This window comes from Streptopelia decaocto (genome assembly GCF_964273445.1).
Source record: "Streptopelia decaocto genome assembly, chromosome: 12".
In the NCBI taxonomy this organism is placed as follows: Eukaryota; Metazoa; Chordata; class Aves; order Columbiformes; family Columbidae; genus Streptopelia; species Streptopelia decaocto.
This window is the reverse complement of record NC_138667.1, coordinates 4387570-4412646: the sequence shown is the minus strand read 5'-3', so window position 1 is coordinate 4412646 and position 25077 is coordinate 4387570. Positions and strand designations below refer to the sequence as shown.

The 25077-nt window shown below is 44.8% G+C and overlaps 1 protein-coding gene across 9 annotated transcripts in view; it reads right to left on the bottom strand.

Annotated features, from left to right (window-relative positions):
• Positions 1 to 25077, bottom strand: part of EBF1 (EBF transcription factor 1) — a 271870-nt gene that overhangs the window by 232227 nt on the left and 14566 nt on the right. For all 9 annotated transcript variants that reach the window (XM_082063781.1, XM_082063786.1, XM_082063785.1 and 6 more), the window contains exon 6: positions 20156 to 20224. In XM_082063781.1, the coding sequence (XP_081919907.1) occupies positions 20156 to 20224 (69 nt within the window). The remainder of the gene's footprint in view (positions 1 to 20155; positions 20225 to 25077) is intronic.

Here is a 25077-nt window from a genome sequence, read left to right as displayed (position 1 = left end):
CCTCTCTGCTCCCAATGTACTCGCTTCTTCTTTCTGTCCATATACATACAGTAAATCTTCAGTGACTCCTTATCTCCCAGTCTGCTTCTAGATCCTAATTGCCATCTATCTCTGTCTGCCTGCCACTTCCAGGTCTCCCAGCCTCTTCTTCTCTTACAGCTCCCAACCCCCCGCACACCCTCCCTGCTTTGCCCACCTCCTTCTCTTCCTCCTGTCTTCAAGCAGGAGGTTTCCGCATGAAATTTGACACGGGCAACCAAAATTTCCCCCTCTCAACTAATCATTACACCCCAAAACATGCAATAAAATACTCAGCTGTCAGCGGCACAAGGCTCACTGGGGAGGTCAAAGCCAAGGGGCTGAAGTGCGGGAGCAGCGGAGGAGCCGAGCTTTGCTCTGGCCTCACCATATAGTACATAGAATGTTCACATAGTGTCCTGAGTTTGAAGGGACCCACAAGGATCATTGAGTCCAACTCCTGTCCCTGCATGTGACAGCCCCACAGTTAAGGTGTCTGAGGATGTTGTCCAGTATCTTCCCTTGGCTTCTCTGTGCCACCCACCCACTCTTTGTGGCCATTGGCTTGTGCCACCTTCCCAGCCTGACGCTGCCAAGGGCGCCTTCCACAAGGCTCAGCATGCCGCTCGCTTGATTTCATTTTTATTTACTACTATTCTTCCCTACTATTTATTTATTCATTCCTATTTTTATTTCACTTTGAACATGCCCAGCTGTGTCATCTTGGTTTTGCTGAAAATGTAAACAAAAAAGCTGCATTCAAATGCAGCCTTTCATTGCGTGAATACATTTCCCATCCAACACAGCTCCAGTGCTCCCACCCTGAAATTAAAACTTAAAAAAAAGCAACATCAACACTGTACATCACATCTATCCCCCCCAATGTTTTCTTTATTTGTGCTATTTATTCTTATTGAAAAACAAACATATCAACAGTTTTAATAGCTAAGTTTTCTCTCCACAAACCAGGAGGAAAGAAATAAATGTAAATAAAGCTAATTTTATATCCCATACGGTAACAAACCTGAATGCCTCTGCTTTTCCCTAGCAAAATATTGTGCCTGCTTTTACAGTCTATGACACAGAATTGGTCACCGTTTCTTTTTAAGTACTGAGCTCAGTTTTTATCTTGCAAAGTGTAACTTTAGCGAGCTCTGAGCCTGAGGCTTTTCAGTTTGGCTTAACAGTAGTTATATGGGTGTTGAGAAAGGAAGCAACATTGTATGTTCCTTACACTTTGCAAATTTTTCCGTGCTTCTCCGCTCTAAACACAGAGGGAATATTTTCTCTTCCGCAAGGATGACAATCCAAAAGGAAGCTACAGAACACACTGTGCAGAAGAAAACACCCCTGAGAATGCCGTGAGCCGCAACGGCAAAGCAGCATGTCGTAATTCTGTCTCTGGCTTTTAGCAAGGGAACAATTCGAGAAGAAGAGAGGAGGAGGAGGTGAAAAAGTGAAAGAGACAAAAAAGTGAAAGTGGAAGAGAAAGCGGAAGAGAAAGCATTTTGTAATTCTGTCTTCGGCTTTTAGCAAGGGAACAATTAGAGAAGAAGAGAGGAGAGGAAGTGAAAGAGGGGAAAAAGTGGAGAAGAGACAGGAAGGGAGAGGGGAAGGGAGAGGGGAAGGGAGAGGGGAAGGGAGAGGGGAAGGGAGAGGGGAAGGGAGAGGGGAAGGGAGAGGGGAAGGGAGAGGGGAAGGGAGAGGAAAAATAAAAGGGGAGAGAGGAGAGGCAAAAGGGAAAGAAAAAGGAAGAGGGGAGGGATGTAAAAATAGAGAGAAGAAAAGTGAAAATAGAAAGAAAACCAAGCCAGACCGGAGAAGAACGGGCAGTGACAGGCGGGCGCAGCCGCAGCGCTCCCCGGCCCCACTCCGGCCGCCCCCCCGCTCCCCCCCCCCCCACCCCGGGCACGCGCTGCCCGAGCCCCGCGCCGGCAGCGCGCGCAGCCCCGGCCCGCGCGGGTCGTGCGGAGCTTTCGCTGGCGCCAGCGCGGAACCGCCGCTGCGCTCCCGGGGCCGCTGCGCTCCCGGGGCCGCTGCGCTCCCGGGGCCGCTGCGCTCCCGGGGCCGCTGCGCTCCCGGGGCCGCTGCGCTCCCGGGGCCGCTGCGCTCCCCGCCGCCACCAGCACCGCCCGCGGCCGGGCCGGGCAGCGGAGAGACACCGGTCTGAGAGCCGATTAACGGCGGCTACAACGGCACTGCTGAGAGCGGGGCGGGGAGGGGGAAGAGAAGGAGCAGCGTGTGCCCCGCGCCCCTGCCCTTCTCCTAAAACCCTGAGCCGGCCCCCCTGCCCTGCGCACTGCTGGCTTTCGCACACAGCAGGAATTTAGAATAGAGCGTGCTCCTAAATTAGCTTTACCATAAATCTTTTAGGCTCTTAAATAAATAAATAAATAGCATTGCTGCCTTTCGCCCTCCTTGTGTTTTTTTTTTTTTAGCATGCAATTCTTCATCAGTTTCATTCCATTAGACTTTCCTGACAGCACTAAGATTCTGGGGTTTTTTTTGTTTTGCTTGTTGTTGGTTGGTTGGTTGGTTGGTGGGGGGGGTAGTGGTGTTGCTTTGGTTTTATTTTGGGTTTGTTTGGTTTGGGTTTGTTTTTTTTTTGTCTCAGCAGCAGGCTACTTTCAAACTTTGTGCAAGGCTTTGGGTTTGTTTGTTTTCCTGCTTTCAAATGGCATTATGATTTTAATCAAAATGGACTGGTTTCTGGAGAAAGCCAGAACAGACTGGGACTGGGAGGCAGATCAGTTGGGCAGTTTATAGCAGTTCAGAAGAAGGTTTTGTAAACAAACACAGCTCCGAGGTAGAAAAGCAAATACGGTGGGTGAAATCTTGGCCTCCTCTGAAAGCGATGGCACAGCTCAATGGGGCCAGTATTTTCACATCCACACGCAACTTTTCCTCGAGCAAACACGAAACCAACAGAGACGCAGGTAATGGAGAAAACAGCTCCAAATCTGTATTACTATTGCCTAAACAGCTTGATGTTGTCAGGGGAGAGCAAAAGAAATACAAGTGACAACCGAGTATAAGAAACAAACATCCTAACAGGTTTTCCGGCTTAAGGAGCCCTCCTGCCCCTGCAGTTTTCCCCAAGCATGGGGCAGCATCACGGCCCCCAAGCCAGTACAAGAGGACTCCCCCAAGCAAGGACACAGCCCCCCTGGGTGCTGCCTGGGGCTCCTGCACACCAAAACCTCAGAGGAACCACGGACACCAAGGTTTAGAGTTTTGTTATTCAAATATTTCACTTGTAAAGCCTGAGGGGAAAAAAAATGGAAAACTGTGGAGAACTAGACAAGGTTGCAGGATTGGGCCATTTAGGACAAATAACACAGTAAATTCCCCCAGGGTCAGTGTTATCCGAGCGAGGGCACCGGTACATGTCAGTGCTCCTCTGGCCATTTCCACGGGTTTTGATTCCAGCGAGGAGCCCAGTGCAGAGCCACCCGGGCCAAGCTGCATACGGGACCTTTCCCAGCAGGTCCGGGCAGCACCTTGAGCCTCTGCTCTGCAGGTGCAAAGCCAGAAGCAGCCACAGCCCTGCCATGCCACACAGAGGGACACTGGAGTGACAGAAAGACAAGCTTCTTCCAAGAGGAAGAGTACAAATTAAAGTCCCTCTACTTGGCTTAAGCCTGTCCCACTTCTTTTCCACACCACCTAACTGCACTAAAACACATCATCAACCGGACACTGCTGGATAAGGAGCCAAACCATGAACCTCAAGATTGCTCACCACGTGAACAACTCACCAAGGTGAGAAAGGGCTCCTGGAGCAAAGTCCAAACCCGCGTCTGGTCCAGGGTGGGAAGAAAAGTGAGGCGGCAACTGCCAAAAATGCGGGCTGGATCCTGCCAGCGTTTCCACAGTGCAGGGCTGGCATAGGGAGCTCCAGCAGAGGGGAACATCTCGCTCCTCCTCAAGTCTTTCTGCTGGCCCTTGAGGGCTAAGCAAGCTGAACACAGAGCTGAGGTTTGGGCGCTGTTGGCAGATGCCTTTGGGACCTCTCACAGCCAGGGAGACCCCTCCGGACATGGAGAGCCACCACACGATTGTTTTCAGCATCAGAGCCATACTCCCTCTACCTTTGTCCCCTCCTACTACAGCATGGGAGCATCACATTAAAAAAAAAAAAAAAAATCAAAGGGAAAACATTAATAAATAATAATCAAGATCATCTGCAGTTTTAATGATAAGCTATTTAATGAATTATAAAGTACCTATAACTCAAAGTATGAGACTGTACATTGTCAAAACTGGCATTAAAGTGTATGGAGATAATTAAGCAATAATGACCTCCACAGAGGGCTTTTCCTGGGAATTAATGACCAGTCGGGAGGAGCTGATGGCTCAAGGCACAAGCAAGGGCCATTAACCCCAGCTGGTCATTAATACCCAGGAAATGCCTGGCACTGAGGTCATTATTGTGAGTATACGATAAAATAAAGGGGGAGCAGTTATTAATATCTGAATTAGGAGGCTGCTTGGAGAGGTGATGTTTGCAGGTACTCAGGTTCATGCCTGACCATCAACCACCTCCAGAGCTCCCAGAAACAGCTGCAACCAGGAACACGCCCCCAACACAAACCCACTCTGGACCCCTGACACCAGCATTTGGGGGCTCTGCCAGCACAACCAGAGCCCTCAAGACATCTTTGCAACCAAAGAGAGTAAAAGCAAAACATCCTGACAGCAATGCAAAATCAGAGGTTTTGTTTCAAACCAAATTTTGGATATTGAATCCTTATGCTTCTCGCAGCTTCAGATCACGAGTCTCAGGCTCATCTGTCTATGGGGCGCATAAGTCACACTTTTGGGACCATCACAGCCAAAGTCAGGCCCTGGTACAGCCCTGGCCACTGTTTGCAGTGGGAGCCCCCCAGGCTCCACGCAAAAGCAGAAGAGCAGAACAGCCTCCTTTCAGCCCAAAGCTGCAGACATCTCTCCCCAACCTCATCATGACTTCAGGGGGATATAGAGGAAGAGAAGTGTCACCTCCTGGTGGGGCAAAAGGAAAGCTAACACAAAGCTGGCCCTGGAGGATGGACCCGCATCCTTCCTGCAGCACCAGGTTGGCACCGGCTCAACCCCTCACCGAGGTGTCAAAGCAGAGCCCAAGGCCAAATCTCTACCTGTCTCCCACCCTTAGCAAGGCATGGAAGGATTTGGGGAAACAGTCCCCTGGGATAGATGCCCCAACACTGCCCCCCATTCTAACCAGAGGAAGGAATTAACCTGAGCTGGTTTGCTGGGACAGCGAACCCCAGCTGTCCACTGCTCCCAGCCCCACGTTTCCACTGGTGTCCCCTGTCCCCCTCTCTGATACCCACTGAGGAACCTCTGGAAGCCCAGAGTCACCATTATGGTCTCCCCTGGCTGGGGGAGCACGGGGTGTGTGACCCCCAGCCCCGCACACGGGGAGGTGGGAGCACAACACCCACCCCAGCTGCAATTATCCAGCCCTGTTCTAAATAAACCCGCGAGGGAGTGAGGGGACTTGGATTTTCCACTATAGCCTCTCTGGTCATTTATTTACCCCAGTGCCATATTCTTGCACTGAAAACGCATAAATGTACTTGGAGGTGACAATCGCAGAACATTTTGCCCTGTAGGATCAGAGCGTATGTAAATTTTCACCTACACAAACAAATCCATGATGGTTGTAAATATTGCCAAATTATTCTGTGTAGCGATCAGCGCTAATCACGCTGTTTGTGAGAACATAACAGCGATGTTTGTTGGCAAAATAAAGGATCCCTTTTAGTTTCTTACAATCTGGAAAGAAACCCGGAGCAGCTCCTCAGTCACAGTGTTTCTCCTTCACTGTTTACAATCGATTGGAATAAAAAAATTAAGTATCCCACTGGCAATACGGAGTTTCCAACAATTATATGTTAAAAACAGCTCTTGCTTAGCAGAGGGAAATCACTACATAAGGAAAATTAGTGCTTGTTAGTACATGTAATATTCAGAATCACAAGTAGAATAAAAGCAGCAATGCAGAAACTGTTATCAGCAGAGAGAAAATTATTCAAGTATGCATTTGAGTAATTCTGCATTTTAATTTAACCCTTTGAAACATTAATCAAACCATGGCTAATTATAAGAATTAAGGAATTAAACGATGGAATCTTCTAAAAGATATTATTTAAAAGGCAGTTTATACAATTACTTGTATAGATGTTTGCTTTAAAGAGGGAAACATTTCTACTGTAATGAAAAGGGTCTTAGAAAATTAAATTAACAAGGGGGGACCAGGCTGATATGAAACTAAATTAGCATCAAATGCAAATTACAGGGTACTTAATGGTAGAAACAGGTGCAGAGCAGGTCCCTAAATGAGATAAATGAATAAAACATCCCTCTGCACAAATGTGGAAGCTGACACAAAGTCAATGATATGAATAATTCAGCAGCCTCCGCACTGCTGTTGAGGTCAGTTTTCCTTGACCTTTGAAACAGGAAGTAAAATTCAGTCCAAATGTGAGTGACTGGAAATGCAGCAGCTATTTGTTGGGAAAATACATAAAATAAAAAGGGAAAATCCAGAGTAAAAACCCCAAAATACAAACCCACGGTATGCATGTGAGATTGTGTATACATACATATAAAATAATAAACTGAAACACTGTGTAAATGCGTCAGCACAAGGAAATATGAAGAAGTGGGAAACCTGTAACATGTTGGAGTCATAGTGGCTCAAGAATATTTGTTTCAGCCTAAAACTGTGTGTGTGTGATATATGAAGATATTTAGGTCATGGTATGATCTAAGCATGTTCAGAGCTAAATGGTTTCATCTTTTGAAAAATTATATGGTTGTGCTAAAGGGGATATTAATAGAGTCAAAGTCATTATATTTCAGGCATTAAAGAAACCAAATCGTATAAAAGTAGCTGCTCAAAGCTAAACGATAAATCGCTTTCTTTACTTCAAACTTCTTTTTTAATAGAGGAACTGAAGACTTCTTTTCTGGACTTTTTAACCTGAGCTGCCGATTTAGTGACTGTTGCATTTCAAACATTAAAAAGTCACAATTTCACACATAAACCACCCTAATAACAGAGTCCAGTGAAGCACAAGCTGTGCAAGTGTGCGTGAGTGTGAGAGCGCACTCTCAAAGCACAAATTGTGTAGATACATCTATATTTTATATAGATAATTTAAACTTAAATAATCCATAAACACAAATGACTGTATTTATTTCTTTAAAAGACAGAAGTCTGGAGCAGCTGCCGTAAATCCAGTGGAACATCTCCAAATTTACATCCTCACAACTAAATGAAGATTTCTGTGCCTTTCTCTATGACAAAATACCCAGGTGAAAACATAGGTCATAATTTCTAACTAGATGTAGGATCCTAATTTCAAACTGAATTTGGCACTAAAACAGATGAACAAGGTATGACAAATAACTAATTTCTCCAAGCCGGAAGGAACGGAACAACATCACCCCTGCAGCTCGTCTGCTAGGGCAACAAAAGATGTAAGATAACAGGAGTTCTCTCTGCTCTTCCTTTTGTTGCATTGATCTCTTTTTACCTTCTTACTTGTCATCTGCAGAACACGTGTCCCATATCAAGGGGGTTAATTTTATTTGCTACGCTTTGGGCAGGTGAAGCCCAGGAATGGCTCTGCCTCCATGAGGTTTTCTGAGGAGTTAAAGGCAGCTCTGGCAGCAGCCACCCTGAAGATGCGTATTAATGAGATAAATAAAAATCAACCCCGGCATTGCATAATCCCATGTGGCAAACCCAGCGCCGGTAATTTGGGGGTTGAGTTTGCGGCTCAGCTCAGCGCCGGGTTTGTGTGCAAAGTGGCTCCCTCCAAACGCCAGCGCTGAGAACCCAGCTGGTTCTCATTTCCAAACAACCAGTTTCTCTATCCCCAAGTGCTAAAGAAAATAATCCCAGCAATCCATGACTACAGGCTTTCACAGGGACAGCAGTGAGAATTTGATTGGAGAGATAATTAAAGTCATTCCTGAAACTTCCAAGGAAAAGAAGTTGGGGGGGAGGAGAGGGGCCAACGGGGACAATGATGCTCGTGTTTAAATTGAACTAAGCAACCGGTTTGGCTTGGAAAAGAGATGGGGGGGACGCTACTTTTTGGGAATTTGTTTTCCTGAAACTTCTCTCTCCTGCATTCTAATAGTTACAGTGTTTGCAAAGAAAACACAATAGACTGTGGCAAGTAGGAAGATTAGAGTCAGGTTTGGAGCCTGGATGTTCCTAATTTGGCAAGAACATCCAGAGGGAAATGCTTTTGCATTCTGGTAAACTTGAATAAAATTATGTACAGCCACTTCAATTAGAAAGGTTTAAAGGGAAATGATACTATAAAAGCAATAAAACCAACTGCTATCTGCTTCAAACACTGAAAACATCTTTTTAAAATTAATGTTTCCTGCAGCCCTGCCATGAGTTAGAACTGAAATAATATTAATATTAACAATGCTCAAGAGCAGGTTAATCTAGAGCAAATCATGCGGCTGGATTAGTCCACTACGTCTTTCCAAAACAGTGGAGTAATTTACACCACTCCAGCTGGTGCAGATCAGCAGGGTGTCCCTGGCATCAGGAGAGCGTGAGGTTCTGGCCACAAATGAAAAATAATCATAATGATGATGATTAAAAAAAAAAAGCCTTGCTCCCAGCAAAGCTAAATTGTACAACCCCCATGTCACACATCTGCTCTGCCCCTCGTGGTCCTGAAATCGGTGTGAAATTCAGAGATGGAGAGAAAGAGTTTAAAGCACTTGTAATCTCTCTGTCTGCACTATCTGCCTTGAGCAGGAAGGAGGGATCCACTCAATGAGAGCTATTCAGGGCCTCTCAATTAACCTGATTAGTTCAGCAGGCTGCTCTCATGAATGACACCTTATCTTGGAAATGAAGGGGAAAAAAAAACTTCCTCCCTTCTGGAGATCCAGGCGGCCCCCAAAGCCAGAGCAGCGGCGCCCATGGGGACCAGCTCCCCCAGGAGCTGCTTTTGGGGTGGCAGGGGCAGGCAGCCCAGGTGGCCCAAGCCGGGAGGGGGTCCCCCTCTTTCAGAGCCACCCAGGCACATGATGGGATTTGCTGCCATGGTTAACCCTTGGGACGCTGGCACAGCCCGGCCACGGCGCTGCCGGCAGGTAAGAGATGGAGCAGCCGAGGGGGCGAAGCTCCCGGGAACGCTGCCGTGGTTAAGTGTGTTGTAGTCTGGAACTTGTTTCATATGTGACAGATTAATGTGCGATAACTGGGTTACCATGGCAAAAAGCATTCCCAAAATTCTCTTTTGTTTCCCCGAGAACAGTCTCTTTTTTATTTCTTTTTTTTCAAACCGTACCACTTTGCAATAACACAAATATTAAGTAACGGCGTGTTATTCTTTCAAGCGCAGATGGCTGTGAATGTCAACAAGGCTGACTGTTACATACAAACTCCAAGAATTAATCAGGGAAAATAGGTGTCTCAATTACAATTATAATACTGAAAACTCAAATTTGTGAATGCCCAGCCGACTTTGAAGGCATTTATTAGAAAAACTCCAATGACTTCGGAAGTATTAATGCACTAATGACGCATTAGGGCATGATGTATTAATGTTCTTGTAATTTCTGACAAATTAAGTTACCATTGTCACAGCAGGGCAATCCTTCAGAAAAAAAAAAGAGATGTTGCTCTCTCCTGCCACACAGTATACAACAGACGACAATTCATGTACACATAATGGGGTTTAGCAAGTTTTCCTCCTACACCACAATACAGTTTATTCCATTTTTCGGAATGCCAGAGCTATTAGGGAGCTCACTATGCTTAAAAAAAAATATATATATATATATATATATATTGTAGATGTAACCTAGGGATTGTTTAGCTCCTTAGGGAAGAGGCTCCGTCTCACTGTGCCCCTCACCCAGCAGCACCCAAAGCTTGACCAGTCCAACAGAGCCCAGAGATCACTGCAGCCCAGTGACATCTGAGCATGATGCCAACATGCACCTATGTAAGAAGCCCCAGCTTGAGAAACAAATCCTGTCCAAGACCCTAGAAGAGTCCAGGATCACACAGGGCCCTCCTTTGTAATGCAGCAGGACTCCCTCATTTTTCCTTAAAAAGGGCCAAATCCTGATCCTAGCTGTGGGGCAGCTCTCACAAAACACGGACAGGTCCTTTTCTTCTCCTGCCTGCATAACCCACAGCGAGACGTGCCGTGGGATGTGCTCCCGTCTGCAGCCAAATCCCGGCTTGTGCGGGACTGTGCAAGCGATGCAGAGACAGATGGAGCAGACTGGAGGAGACGCTACCATCAGATCTTAATAGCTCTAATTTTCTTCTTTTTTTACAGCAAAGAACTTTATAATGAATATACAATGCATTTCTCTTTTTCTTGTGTCATCGTTCTACAAAATCTGAATTAGGTAAAGCGGTTTTTAACATCCACTTATCAAAGTGACTTAACGGCTGGGAAGTCAGCCAATGGTTATGTAGTGGTGCAGATGCCAAAAAATCCAACTGAAAGATTGTGTTCAGGGAGATTACAGAGAAGACCTGACTCAACTGGGTGGAAGCGGGTGGTTACCCTGGTCAGGAAAGCCTGAGAGTCTCCCTGCAAAATCATGGAGAAAATGAAGGAAAATGATCATCTTTTAAATAGCTTCCTTTTAACCCATTATAGACACCGGCTGTATCCTGTACCAATAACTTTTCCAAAGTTTGGAGTCCACAGATGAATAGTTGGCAAAGTCCAAAAGAAGAAGAAAATGATTTTCTGTCTCCAACAGTCATCGGGACAACACTAACAAGAGGAAGATCCTTTCTTTATTGCTAGACACTCACAGTGGGATATCCATTCTTCCTAACATCTACTTTACACAAAATTTATCCTTTCCAGGGTCACACTCATGTCACTTGGAGGTGTCTATTTTTTTTTAATTGATATTCAAAAAAATGGCCTAAACATTCTGCTAATTGAGCGATGTGATTGGCTGAAATGGTTTACAATTCTGATTAGAAAGTCAAGGTGAGAAGAGAGCTGAGAAAACCCAAGTGTACAGGAAGCCTTTAGGACCCCGGCACTATGTCACTGTAGCATTGTCCTTTTTCATTTAACTCAATTCTTCATCCCTTTCTACCCCGATGTGGCACTGGAAGAGTTAAAGAAAACAATAAAAGAACAACTGAGTGTACAGGGTAGGATTTACTGGCATTTACTTTTAATCTATGGTCCTTTGCTCTGTGGCTTATCAGCCCTATGTCAGCCCTTTTTCCTCCTTTATATTTCATGAGGGGACCCACATGCTGGTACTGAGAGACAGAGCCCAAGTGTCTGTAAGCTTTTTGTCAGGTAAAAAGAGAAGAAAAAGGAAAGGAACAAGAGGAAAAGCAAAGCTAAGAGGCATCTATTAGATGTCACTAGGCTTTTGTATTCATGTCAATGATTCAGGATTAGAGTATTTGAAATAATCTTATTGAGAGAACTCAAAAGCCCCACAGAGGGAAAGGCTGCTCGGTAGCATATGGCAGAGCAGCGGACAATATCTTATTAAGGATGTGTTAGCTAACACCATTACTTTTTATATTACATTACTGAACTATTGTGCCTCAGCCGGTTAGCGGGATGGCACAGTTGTGGAATGCCATTTTGGACATCACCCTGTTGTTACAATATAGGAGAGATTTGGCCGGGCGTGCCGGCAGTGGGGACGATGGCGGTGATGCTGCTCCCTGGTCCCCCCCGCACTGCTGGGAAGGGCAACCCCCACTTCGCTGGCAAAGGGGAACGCGATGTCCCCAAGTGCACTGATGACCACTCTGCCCTCGCTGTGGGTGGCACCATCCAGTGCCCACCCACCCTACTCCCCCCAAAATTTGGGTCCCTGCCTTTCAGCACTGGCTCATTCCCCACTGTGGGGAAAAACAGGGGTGCAGAGGGTGATTTCTGCCATATCACCAACAAAAAATCCCAAACTGCTGCCAAACTCGGCTTCTTGTCAGATGAAGGGAATTTAATTTTGTTGTAGTGAATGCTGTTAGTCTAAAAATCTCTCTTTGCTCTTGGACAAAAGCTTGTAATTGGAGAAATAGCTCTTTTTAGAGTTATCTTCATCTGCCTACACCTTTAGAGGCAGCAAGAAACCAAAGACAAAACAGCACTGTTCGTGGCGTTTCAATGATTGCTGTGAAAGGCTCTATATCTGGGTCACCTTACTACTGCCCAGTATATAATTTCAGTGACTTGAAATGAAGCCTTTTAATAACTTATTTCATATAGTTCGCATATTAACAGCACCAGAAAATTTGTTTTCACATTTCCTATTTCCAAACACTGTTTTTAAAAAGTGGGTAGAAAATTATTCATTCTGCTTTAAAAAAAAAAACAACAACAAAAAAAGACCTCTAAAATACTGTCCTTAGCAAAAAAAACAAGTAAACACTCATTTGATACAGTAATATATTCTGATCACAAACCACCTATGCAAAGTTGCTAATGTGGCACACTGGGAACTTTGTATGGCTTTTCTGTACTTTTCCAGAACTGTTAGAGAAAAATTATGCTACAGCGAAAAATTCACACTAGTATTTACCACCACTACTACTACAGAGACTTGCTGCTCTCTGAGGACAACATTAAATCCATTTCTAGAAAGTTATCTCAGTCGTGATTTTCACAGAAACCCACAATTGTTTCTTACTTTCTTTTAACTTTATTAGTTAGATGTTGTACTAAAATTATATATCTCCAGCGGGCAGAAATGAACTTGAATTTAGCAGAGTTATTTTGATGTGGCCAGTAACTTATAGAATACATTTTGGTGGCTAGAACATGCAAACGTTTATGACAACTCACAGGAAGAAAACTACTCATACTCCTCAGCTTCTGCAGAATAAGGCTTGGGTTATGTTTTTACCCAATAAACGCTGGGATACGTTTTTCATGTTCAGAACAATTTTAGCTAATCTGCATTAAAACTGAGGATGATCTTTGCAAATACATTTTCCTGTCACTCTGATTCTTGCGAGCATTCCCACTGTGACAAAAAATACAAAAATAAGTCAGGTGTTAAGATGGGATGGAAAATTTATCCACACCAGAAACGGTGTCTACATGTATATGCACATGAGAAAAAGCCAATACTTTTTTCCCCCAAAAAATGCCCACTCTTGAGATTGAGAAAAGCTGGCACTGAGCTGCGTGGAGCCGGGGACCCCACAGTGCTGAGCGCATCCTCCCTGCGGCACGACACGCTTTGAAGTAGGAGTTCATCTTAAGAAATGGATAGGTAGGAATAGCACATTCAAAGCTTTGTGACCAGAAACAAAGGGGCAAATCACCCTGCCAGGCCCAGGGATCCTCCTGGGATCATCCCGGTGCACTTGGAGCTTTCCTAAGGCTGCAGGAGGTCACATTTTTTAAGCACCTCTAACCTTGGATACCCAAATCCTGCCATCCGAATGAGCAGCAGAGTAATCCATGAGGTCTCAATTAGACCTTGGGGTGCTCCTCTACACAAGCAAACCCCTCGGCTCTTCAGGATGGCCTTGAAGGAGTTAGACAAGCCGGTGCAGTCTCCTAAAATTGTTAATCCTTGCTGACCAAGACTGAGATTTTCAGCAAGAGCCCAAGGGACTTGGCGACCTGCCGGCAGCCACAGCTCTGAAAGCAGTTGGTGCAGAGCTGTTCAGCCCGGGCTCACCCAAAGCAGAGCAGAGCTACGTGGACATTGGGGCAGCAGGTCCAGCATATCCCCTGCATGCACTCAACTCACTTCTTTGGACCGACAGCACAACCGGTCAAGCTCCAAAGCGCTGTAGGTGAGCACTAAAGATGGTAATCAAATGCCAAAAGCAATAGAGTAGACTGGTCTTCAGTTTCCCTCATACCTGGGACATTCAGTGCAAGCCTAAGTTTTTTATTCTCCATAGAAAAACTTCAGTCTCAATTTTTAAACTGCACCAGGAGAAGCGCTTCTCTTCAGGAATGCAGTCATCAGCCTACCTAGAGACTACACAGCATTTAGCACAATGAGCCTTCTTTGAGACAGGAGCCTCTGTTATATCACCGTGATATTAAATAGGAATAATCAGGCATAAGATCGTAGTGAAATAAAGCCCAAAACACTGGCTGCAGATTCAAAAGGCATCACTGAGAGAAGCAAGTTACTATTAGAGCAGTGTGAAATGTTTGCAGTGAAACCCAAAACCACATAAAACTTGCCTGGTTTGGGGTTTTATAACAAACTGAAAACTCAGAACAGGTTTGCTGAGAAAATCGCAAACCTCCTGAGTGAAGCCGAGACCAAAATAAGGTTTTGCATAATAGTTTTGAGATTATACAAAAATCCTTATACTTGGGGGCAGAGGGGAGAGAAACCAAACAAACAGTAAGCAGAAGCTGGTTTGATCCTGCACAAGTTTTCTCGACCCCAAGAGCAAAATTAATGGATTCTGAAGCAGCAGCGATATGTGCCAACCCCAACAGGCTGAAACCAAGAGATTTTTGCAAGAACTCTTGCAAAGTTACCCCCAGCTCTAGCGATTTCTTCATCAGAAAGAGGACTGACACCAGATGCATTAGGACTGCTGGTAGAGGGCCGAGCGTGTCTGACTCTCTGTGTGAGAAGCATCTACTGATCAGTCTCCCATTTATCTCACGAAGACACAAAATGCCTTTGGTTGCCTAAGTCATGTGGGAAATGTTTTGGGTAATGCTTCTCAGATGCATCAATCACAACCAAATCCTCAAGGATGTGTGTTTCAGTCCCTCCCCTCTGAGAAACGCATGGGTTCACAGGCTCCGGGAGCTTGCACGAAACGCTTGAGGCCAACTTCTGCCCGTCTGAACACCCTGCTTAGAGGCCCTAAGGGTTTAGTCGGCACAGCCTATAAAGACAGCCTGGGAGACATCTCTGTGCAGTGCTGGGGGTGTCCTCTGTCGCCCTGTTTCTGCTCCCCGCGCTCCCTCCCTGCTGGATCAATAACTCCCATCTGGCGCTGGAAGGGGCACAGCAATGAGGTGGGCTCTTTCTAGCTCAAGATGCAGGAGAACTGCCAAATATTCAGGCCCAGGAGCATTTCTCACCCATGTCTTGACATCTCTCAAAGAGATCCATGCCTGCCCCTCTTGCATGTAAAACTCACCCAAGGATGCAGGACGGATGGGACCCACAGCCTTTTGCAGCCCCATCACCAGTGTGAGCAAGCAGGGGGAGGAGGACACCTTCCTCTGACCCCACGCTGCCAGGTTCAGGTACCCACATGGCCAGGGGGACCAAGACCTGGGACTCCTGCAAAGGGACCACTCCCAAATCACCTGGCATCTTCTGCCACTTTTCTGTGACACCGGTGCTATGACAAGCCTGCGTCCCTGGCTGGGGATCGTCTGCGGCTCTGATCCCATTCCCTGCAACAAAGCAATCCTCGGCAGCTCCCTCCCAAGGAAAACACCCAGCTTGTCCTCTCCCGAAGGTGGCCCGCTCTGCCATCCCACCCACATCTCCATCACCCTCCCTCCGGGCATGGAAACCTGCTGCGAAATATATTAATTGCCACATCTGCCTAACAAGTGTATTTGTGAGGAGGATGCAGTGAGTGCAATACAGTCCCGTGTGTCATTTTTCCACCCGCCTGGTATTTAGGATGAAAAGATGATCAGGTCCGTAAAATACAATCCACTACGCAATGACTTGTAAAGTGGTAAAATGGAGACACTGAAAGTCATTCACGCCTCTTTTCATGTCATTGCAGAGTGAAATCCTACCCCCAAACATAAAATTTTTCAGCTTAAAGACTGAAAGATCTCAAAAACATATGTAGGTAGGCTGGCTCGCTCCATAGCTGTGGCAGCTGGGGACAGATTACATAGAGCCTGGCCAAGCATCCCATACCGCAGGTGTCAAAAGCACACAGGCCTTCCAAACACTTGTAGCAGGTCATGCATTAAAATGTACCTTGGTGTCATCAGATAATAAAGTAGATAATAAAAATATATTATAGCCTCCAATGTACGAGTTGCCAACTGCTGCTTCAAGGACAAGAGCTCTGATCACTTCAATATATGGCCAGACAAGGGCTAGAAGAAACCCTGGTCATCCTCAGGCTGACCTGCCACCTCAGGGCACCCAGGCTCACCCAGGAGAGCTCCAGCACCAAGCCCCTTCACTTACACCACAACTAAAATGTACCTATCCCAAAGAAAGACAGTCATGAGATTTCTTAGGCAGGGCACATCTGTATCGGTAAATCTCAGCACAGCCAATTTCAAGTCACTGTCATCAGCCTGCTTGTGTGCTCTGGGAAATGCAAAATTTGGGGTGGAGCAGCAATGGCCAACCAGGCTGTTTTCAGCCCTTTTGCCATGCAGTGTCACAGGCTGGTGGTATATGGTATAGATTCTAAATGCTGAGATGTTTCTGCCACTATATTTGGGATTGCAGTGGTTATTCCTATTTTATCAGTCAGTAGGACTCCTGTTTACTGGATGCAGCCATAAAAGGTAAAGAAACCCCAGCAGACACAGGCAACACCATTAAATATCGGTCCCAACAACTGTAAATTGGGTTTAAAAGTTTGGAACACAATGCCAAGAGAGAAGCCGCTTTCCTGAACCAAGGAATAACAGAAAGCCCCACTTTCTCCCCTATGTGACTTTTGTCATTATCATCTTTTCTGATTCTTACAAAGCAAACCTAATTAGGAATCTTTCTCATTAGTCTTCCAGAAAAATTAGCACAGCTTATGCTAATTACTCCTGTAAAATTTAATAAACTCGTTGAAATGGGAATAGTCTAATGAGGTTTTATTTATTGAACTAAGATAACTGTAAGGAAAAGGGTTAGGCCACCAGGATATCCAGAGTGGTAATAAAACTACAATTTATTCAATTTCTTCACAGGAATTTTATTGCAAACCTTTTAAATTCAAATATGAGTTACAATTTGAAAGTTAAATCGATCTAGAATTTAATTTAATAACAGGAAGTGCTCTCTGTTTTGTTTAAGTGTGATTACAATGCAGCCCTGCCACTGCACTTGTAGGAGGAATTGTGCATTTGTGTTGTGACAATAATACCCCTTTTAAAATGAGTTCCTGTTCATCAGAGCTTCATCTCAACACATGTAACTGAATTAGTGATAAAATATACAGGCAATGCTAAGATGATGATTCAGACACACACATGTTTCCAAGAAACTCCCTTGAAATGACTGCTCTATGAGCATAATAGATTTATTTAGTTCTCCAGAGAAAATTTAGATTGCTATGAGTATAAATTTCTTTAGATCCCTTTCACTGCTATATCTGCTGATACCGTAATACAGCAAAGTATAAAGCAATTTTATAAAGGATAAAATCATATCTTGTTTCAAACACAACTACACGCTCTTTTTAAAATCCCACATTTTGATTAAATAAAGATATACGATTTATTTTCATATATATCTAGTGTTTGAAAAAGAACACAACACATGTAACTTCCAAGCTGCCAAACAGCCTCTTCGCCAAGTTCACTAAACCACCGCAAAGACAGAGCTCTCTCTATCCCAAGTTTCTCTAGCCTCATCAAAGAGAATTAATCAATCTGAAATAGTATTCCGGCATGTAAGAAGAGGATAGCATTTCCATGTAAGTACATAAGTCAAAAATCCCATGGATAGATCCTACGTTAAAGTCTAAGTTAGGTCAGAGTCTGTGGATTCGTAGGATTTGATGCAAGAGTTAGATTAAATCCATAGGCAAGACTTTATCAGAACGCAAGGCATGTGGGAGCGCTTTAGCCCAAATGGTAAATGAATTCTGTAAGCTCACATGCAAATAAAAATAGCTAAATATGGGTTTGCATATCAATTGACATAATAGTTAAAAATTGTGTGCATGGAGAAGTGACAATAGAGTACAACTAAACACATGTTCTGATTTGCACAGGCATTTTAACATTAGAACAATTTTAAAGGGCTCATTTTAAGGTTAAAAAAAGCTCCGCATAGATCACTACGTCCTTTCCAAACTAAAAGGCAGGAAAAAAAAAATGAATAGGATAAATGTCACAAGAAACATCAGTAAAGCCACTAACTGTATAAAGCACATACTTATTTGGCCTAAATTGTTTGAACTAGCCCCGGCCAAGAAAAGGTTTTAAGTACCCTACTGGGACAGATGCGAAGCGGCAACAATAGAAGCCACACTAATGCAATCCAGGTAACACAATACTGTTTCAAAAACATGGGGAGGGCTAATTACAGTACTGCTGAGTCAAATTTCTTATACCACTGCAACCCACAGGAACAGGTCAAAATCAAATGTTATTCAAACCACAGTCATATCAACCTTCTGTATCAAAGTCACAATTTAAAACCAAGAGAAGAACTTAAAAGCTTAACCCATTCACAAGCCAAGCATGATTCGGTATGGGAGGTAAGGTTTGTATCATCATCTTCAGATTACGTTGAGCTCACATTTTAAAAACCATCTTCAGAACCTTTTGCACCAATTTATTTAAATACCGATAAATTGATCACTGCTAGGAAACTCAATCTGTTTTTTTCATGTAACTGTTCTCCTCATTTTGCAGGAAGCAAATAACAGACAGCATCCCTGGCTTTCACCATTTAAAGTGCTTTGCAACTAGCAGTTTTGCATACTAGATAGTTAAACAAAATATTTCCGTAAACCTGCCATTAGCATCTTAACATCTCACTTTCCAGTACAATGAAAAATTCATGTGAATTTTGTAGCTTTCATGTCACTCAAAATGCCACTCTTAACACCATGTTTATAGTGTTCAACTCTGCAGCACGCTTATAAAACACATCTCTACACAGATTTCACTGTGGGGTTTTCACCCCCCCCCACTTTCCCTAGTACCACCTAATGCTCACAGAAGATGAAAATATGCCTAGGTAAAGCAGATAGAAATATCTTCTGAGATTTAAACATTCTTAGGATTACATATTATAGCTAATCAAAACATCTGCTGCAAGCTTCCAATAGACGCACTTGCTCACCAAATTCTAACAAGCACCGAAAATCCGAGAGTCTGGATGAGCACAAAGCCAGACGAGGCTCTGCCAGAGCCCTGGACCGCGTGTGGCACTCGACACGTCAAACCCTCTGCACTTCCTTTCATGTTTCATAAAAACAGATGCACTGGCACAGAAGATAGTTTAAACTTAAAGCAACAAGCATGAACTCAGACAATAATGCAAGGAGAAGCACACTACTCCTTACTCTCACCCCTATATGTATAGGTAGTTTCCCTTCAGGGTCCCTCTACCCACACGTTGGTGGAGGGGTATCGCTTCCCCCAGCTGATCACAGACACTTTCAGTACTTCATGGTCATTTAACTCTTCTAGAGTAATGCTGCATAATAACCTGGTTACCCCACATGGCTTTGGACAATGAGTTTGGGCAATTAAAATGTAAAAATGACTGTTTGGCTACCATTTTGCATGATTTGCAAGCACAGAAACTATGCGTGGCTCCGAAAAACTCAAATAGATGTACTGTACAACAGTGATTTACTTGGTGGTGTCAGATTAGCAATATGGATCTGTTTAAAAACACAATAATTAAGACAGGCAAAAATGAATTAATCAACTGACAATACAGTCAAAATCATATTCCAACCAACAGAAAATAACAGGAGGGGAAAAAAAAAGTACTTTGCAGATCTATTTTTTTAACTGTTTTTATGCATAAATAAAAACCTTAAAATGTAGATGGATTGCATCCAACGGAACTACTGTAGCTAAAAGTGATAATGATTCAAACATTTTTCAAATAAAAGTTAAATATTTATAAGCGCCCAACCACATTTCATAAATCACAAACTATTATTATTTTATTCCTGAAGCTTCCCTGGCACAGCATGTGAATTGAGCCGCAGCAAATCAGAAAGAAAAATCTCCTCTTTATGCACATGAATCAGTTACAAGAACCAGAGCCCTCCAAAGAGCAAGTCGCTCCGTTATCCTCCATATGGCCCTTCCATGGCAATCGCAATTGCAAAGCACAACTAATTCGGTATCAAAAACAAAATTTCATCCGCACATACTCCTAATTCTTCCCCATTAGCAACACAGGGCAGGTGTTTCATTATAATGAGGAGAGGGGAAAAAAAATGAAAGGAAACAATAGCAGTCCTTACCTGTCAATTATCACTGGATCTGATGGAGTCTCATTTCTGTTGCCACAGCTTTTCTTGTCACAACAGCGGCTATAGAGCAAAAGTGAAAGGATTTAGTGCGACCATTACACTGTAAAATCATCATTACGAACACGGTAGGTTCAAATTGCCGGCTAGAGTTACCGCTCGGTCCCTGCCTGGAAATCAGTCAAATGTAGTGGGTCACATATGGGTTAATTACTATGTTTAACTTCTTGCACAGCTGGTTAGCAACAGAAAATATAAAAAGAGAGGGGTTTTGCCCCTTTCACAAATAATAATTCAAGGATAACCCGAAACAGGGAGAACTGCCTATTCGCAGTCTCTTTTCCACAGGGTTTAACAGTTGTCCTGTGTACACTCGCACACAAAATAAAGCAGCTTTTTCCCTGCTGAGCCTGGTTTTTAGATTCGCTTGACGTTTATGTTACACATGCTGTTCCTGCTTCTGCACACAGATGAATTCTCAGCTACCGGGAAACCTCCCTCCGAAATCTGAAAGCACAATTATTCTCCCTCTAAGAAACGCTGTTGTTAATAGGGAAGCCAAAATGCAAGTACCATCAGCAGTGGATTTTAATGCTCAAGCGTGCCTGTTTCCCCAAGTTTTCCAAGCATGTTAACAATCGCTAATGCCACGTAGAGCACAGCTCCGGTGGCTGGTGCCCTGCGTCAGCTCCGATACAAAGCAGGCATGTGAAATATAAGCTCCGTCTCTTAAAGCCCTGCTCCATCGCTGACCTCTAGGCTGGGATTCTTTTAAGCTAAGGGTGGCTCATTGTTTCCTAAGAGAGGTTAAATTGTTGTTTGTGATGATTCCTTGTCAGGGGTTATTGTCCATTAGGAGGCATAAATATATTGCAGGTAAACTCACAAGCAATGTAGGTGTTTCTGCTCAGGGTGAGAATCCCTCCTGGTGCATCTAGAGCTGTGGCTGAGCAGCATGGGGGCTGCTCTGTTCTCCCCAGCAGCTCATGTAAACCCACCAGAACAAGGCACAGCTGTGTAGGTGAGCAAAGCCTCAGGCTTTCACCCACCTGCTCATCCCAAAGAGAAAACACCCACCCAGCAAGGAAAACTGCTGTTTGGTGACATCCCTTAACAGAAAATCAAGGCTGCAAGCAATGAAAGAAAAATATCAGGAAGCTCCTGGTCTTCCCAAGGTCTCCCTGGTCCCCAGGGACCTCATGGATGAAGCCTGGGCAGCTCCTGTGGGGTGATGTCTACAGGGGGCTTGGGGACAGGGAGCAGGGAGCCCATCCTATGGTGGCACCAGGTGACACGCAGTGAAGACCACCCAGTTTACTCTCCCTGGCCAGACCTAAGCACATGTCCCCATTCAATAAACTTCATGGTAAACCTCAACACCACGCGACCAAATCTTTGGAAACCACCAAGCTTGTTCCAATGGCATCCCGGGGACCTGCCTATCACCCTTATTTCAGCAGCTGGCAGAAGCAACCACTGCTTGCATTCCCAACCCAGATGAACTATTATTTTTTTACCCAGAAGGTGGAAGAACATGAGGGCAGGAAGAAGCCCTCAGAAGTGCCACACTATATAAATAGCCCTGTTGGGAGTATGACAAAGGTTCTCTTGTGCTGCTGAACAATAGAGTGAATAATATACAGTTACCCACCAAGATTAGCAATAAAGCAACTAACCACACTAAAGATAACAAAAAAAAAGGGGGGGGCGGGGAATGGCCTTTTGCAAAAACAGCCTGTTTAAACATGGTTTAAAAAAAAATTGTTTTCAAAGAGAGGAAAATACATAATTCTTTTCACCGCAAAAAGCTTCAAGGCAACTATTCAGGGCTGAAACTTTGCACAGTTAACACATGTGCGGTATCTTCATTTTGGTGGAAGTTACATTGTTTGAGATTGCCAAAAAAAACTGCTTAATTTTACAGCACAATACCACAATTGATCCACCAGAAAATGCAAGAGCCTTGGCACCCAGAAAGTATTAAAATTTAGGAAGGAATAAAATATGCTGTAGGTAAATAGTCATGTGGATGTTCGGGGGGGCTTTTTGCCTATAAAAGGACTTCTCATTGGAGTGCAGCTAGAATGTGTGGGGTGAGAAAATTTACCCACAAACAAGGCAATAAAAACTGCTAATCATTTTTAAATGATTAAAATGTAATTAGAAACAGAGTTGGCACAAGTTAAGACAATGCAGTTCTTGTGACTGAAGCGAATCAGGGCTAGTCCTGACATTCTCCCAGCAGACGGGAGGGACAGAAATTGCCTCACTTACTCAGGCGAGCGAAGGTTCCCAGGCTCCCAGCCCGAGATGAGCAGATACCACCATCCGTGCACCACCAGGCCCAGAGCCCAGCACCTTCCTGGGGCACTAACCCAGCGGGAGAGGCGGCCACGGGCGCCCGGAGATGGGGACACCTCAGTGTCACCTCCTGCTGCCAGTGGGACAGAGTCAGGCGCTGCCTGATGGGGACAACCCGGCTTTGAGAGTGGGGGAAATGCCACGTTGCTCACTGGGTGGTCCCTTCGTTTGGCTGGGGTAGAGTGCACCCCAATAATCACAAGTAACAGTAGGACACCTCACTCCTTGCACCACAATTTGAGAGTGAATTTGAGGATGGAATGGGTATGTGGCTGGCATGTCCCATTGCCTGGTGGCTCTGTGGCATGAAAGGAGACCTCAAATGTTCTTTCATGTTCTAGATAATTGTTTTTTAAACCTTAAATTGCCTTTTGCATTTTTTTCCCCCAACAGCAGAATCCAAGGCTGCTTCTACCCCAGTTTTTCTATGCAGAGAATCAAAACATCATGTAAACCCTGAGTTTGAGACCTGGTTGCACGGAACAAGAAGTGGTTTTAATTCAACTTGCCTCGAAAGCTTTGGCCTTTAGTGCCTACTTAACGCTTGCAAAAAAAAGGTTCCTAAATATTCAACGCCCTTTCTCCTTTCTCTGAGGAATTAAAAATTCCCAGGAGCTTCTCCCAGTCACCCAGAAAGCTTCCCGCTCCCAGCAGGGCTCTGTGACAGTGCAGGGAGAGGCTCAAGTGCCGGAGGGCAAGGACTTGTCCTCGCTGTGCCTCCGTGACACCCATTCTTCAGTGGGGCAACGAGCCACAGCTCGGGCACAACATCATGCTGGCCCACAGGAAAAAGCCTGTAAAAATTCTTTTGTCTGGGGGCTTGTTTGCTTTTAAAACAAGCAGTCCTTGATAGTCATGAAGTCTCATGCCTCTACAACCCCCTCCAGCTCGTGCACCCCATCTCTAGCTAACCCCAGGTTTCCCCCCTCCTGTTGCCGTCCTCACCATCTCAGGGCTCATGTCCAAGCCCCACGTATCACGATCCTGCCCCTTTCCAGGCTTCCCCATCCCCTGGCCACCACCACTCCCAGCTTTTGTTGCTGCCTTTGTCCTCACCGCAACCCTCTAGGGACCTGCTGCCCTCCTGCCATCTTGCTCCACATCTTCCTCCTCTTCTTCCCTTCCCTGCGCTGGAGCATCTCCATCCCGGCCCTGCCATGGGTGCACAGGAGATGGCCTCCTCACCCCAATGTCTGGTGCCCCCAAATTCCCCCACCCTGGCGGTGAGGAGCATCGCCCGCGAGAGGAGCCCTGCTTTGTGTATCTGCGCGCTCCGGCTTTCCGCGAGGACGATGAACAATGAGGAATTACGGGGTGATGGCACGTGGCCAGTGCAAATGCGACTTTCCGATCACTTCGTTGCCAGGCTCTAACAAGTCGTTAGCGAGTCTGTGTGGGAGATGTTGCAGAAGCTCCCAGCCAGGAGGGCTTCATCCTGCAGACCGTGCAGTTGGGACAACCCCTGCCCCAAACAGGCTCCTTGCCTTGAGGTGTGGAGTTGCAAGAGTTTCTTGCCAAAACAGCTGTAGCATTTTATTTTACACAGACAAAAACCATCTTTTACTCCAACTTCATTCTCAGAAATCACTGAACCATTTTAGCTGAAACTTTCCAAAGAAAGTCAGCCCGAGGCTGACACCCTGCAAAGGATATTTCAGCCAGAACAGTTTAAGTTTGGCAAAGCTGTAAGCCACTGAAGGTTTCATAATGGAAATTGTTGAGGCAATATTAACTATAGATGTCCCTCCCCATGCTGCCTACAATACTAATAAATTCCACTGAGGCTGTGAGTTCTCCCCAGCTATTAACATTTTTGCCAACAGTGTAGATTTTTATATTTGACTAAATGCAGTGAAATCCTTTGAAATAAACAGCCACCTGAAGCAAACCTCAGCCCGGCTTTCCTACCGCAACCAGGTCTCTCCTATACATTTGAATTCTTTGTCTTATCCATGCCGTGGTTGTAGTATACTATAAATACCCAGCTTTGTCACATAAATGCAAAGTTTTATTGTGCAGTTAGCCTTGATAGAAAGCACTGCTGAAAGTTGTTTAGAAATTAAATATCTAAAACAAGCTATTTTAAAATACAGAGCCCTCACTATTTCATGTCTGAAATGAAGAAATTTCATCTTAGGGAGAGCAAGCTGTCTTTCACACCATATGGCTAATGGTAGTGCATAGCAATTAGCTGGGCTGATTAATGGGGAACAGACTCTAATTTTATGCTTATAATTGAGGCTGCATTTGCACCCCTGGTGCAAATTCAGCACATCCCAACTTCCACTTACAACAGGCAAGAAATCAAGAGAAACAGAATGGTGTGGAGAGAGAGATTTTTTTTTCCCTTCTAGACCCCTAAAGAGCATCAGATTTGCAATTTAAAAGAGTGTTAGCAGCACAATGGATGACAGATTTGTGCAATAGGGTCAAGCGGCCTGGTAAACAAACAGCACCCTCTTACACATGTATAGGCAGAAAAGGAAGTGGGTAATATCTAATATGAGCTGCAAGAGATTTGAATATGTCTCCCCCACCCCATCGGGCACACAACA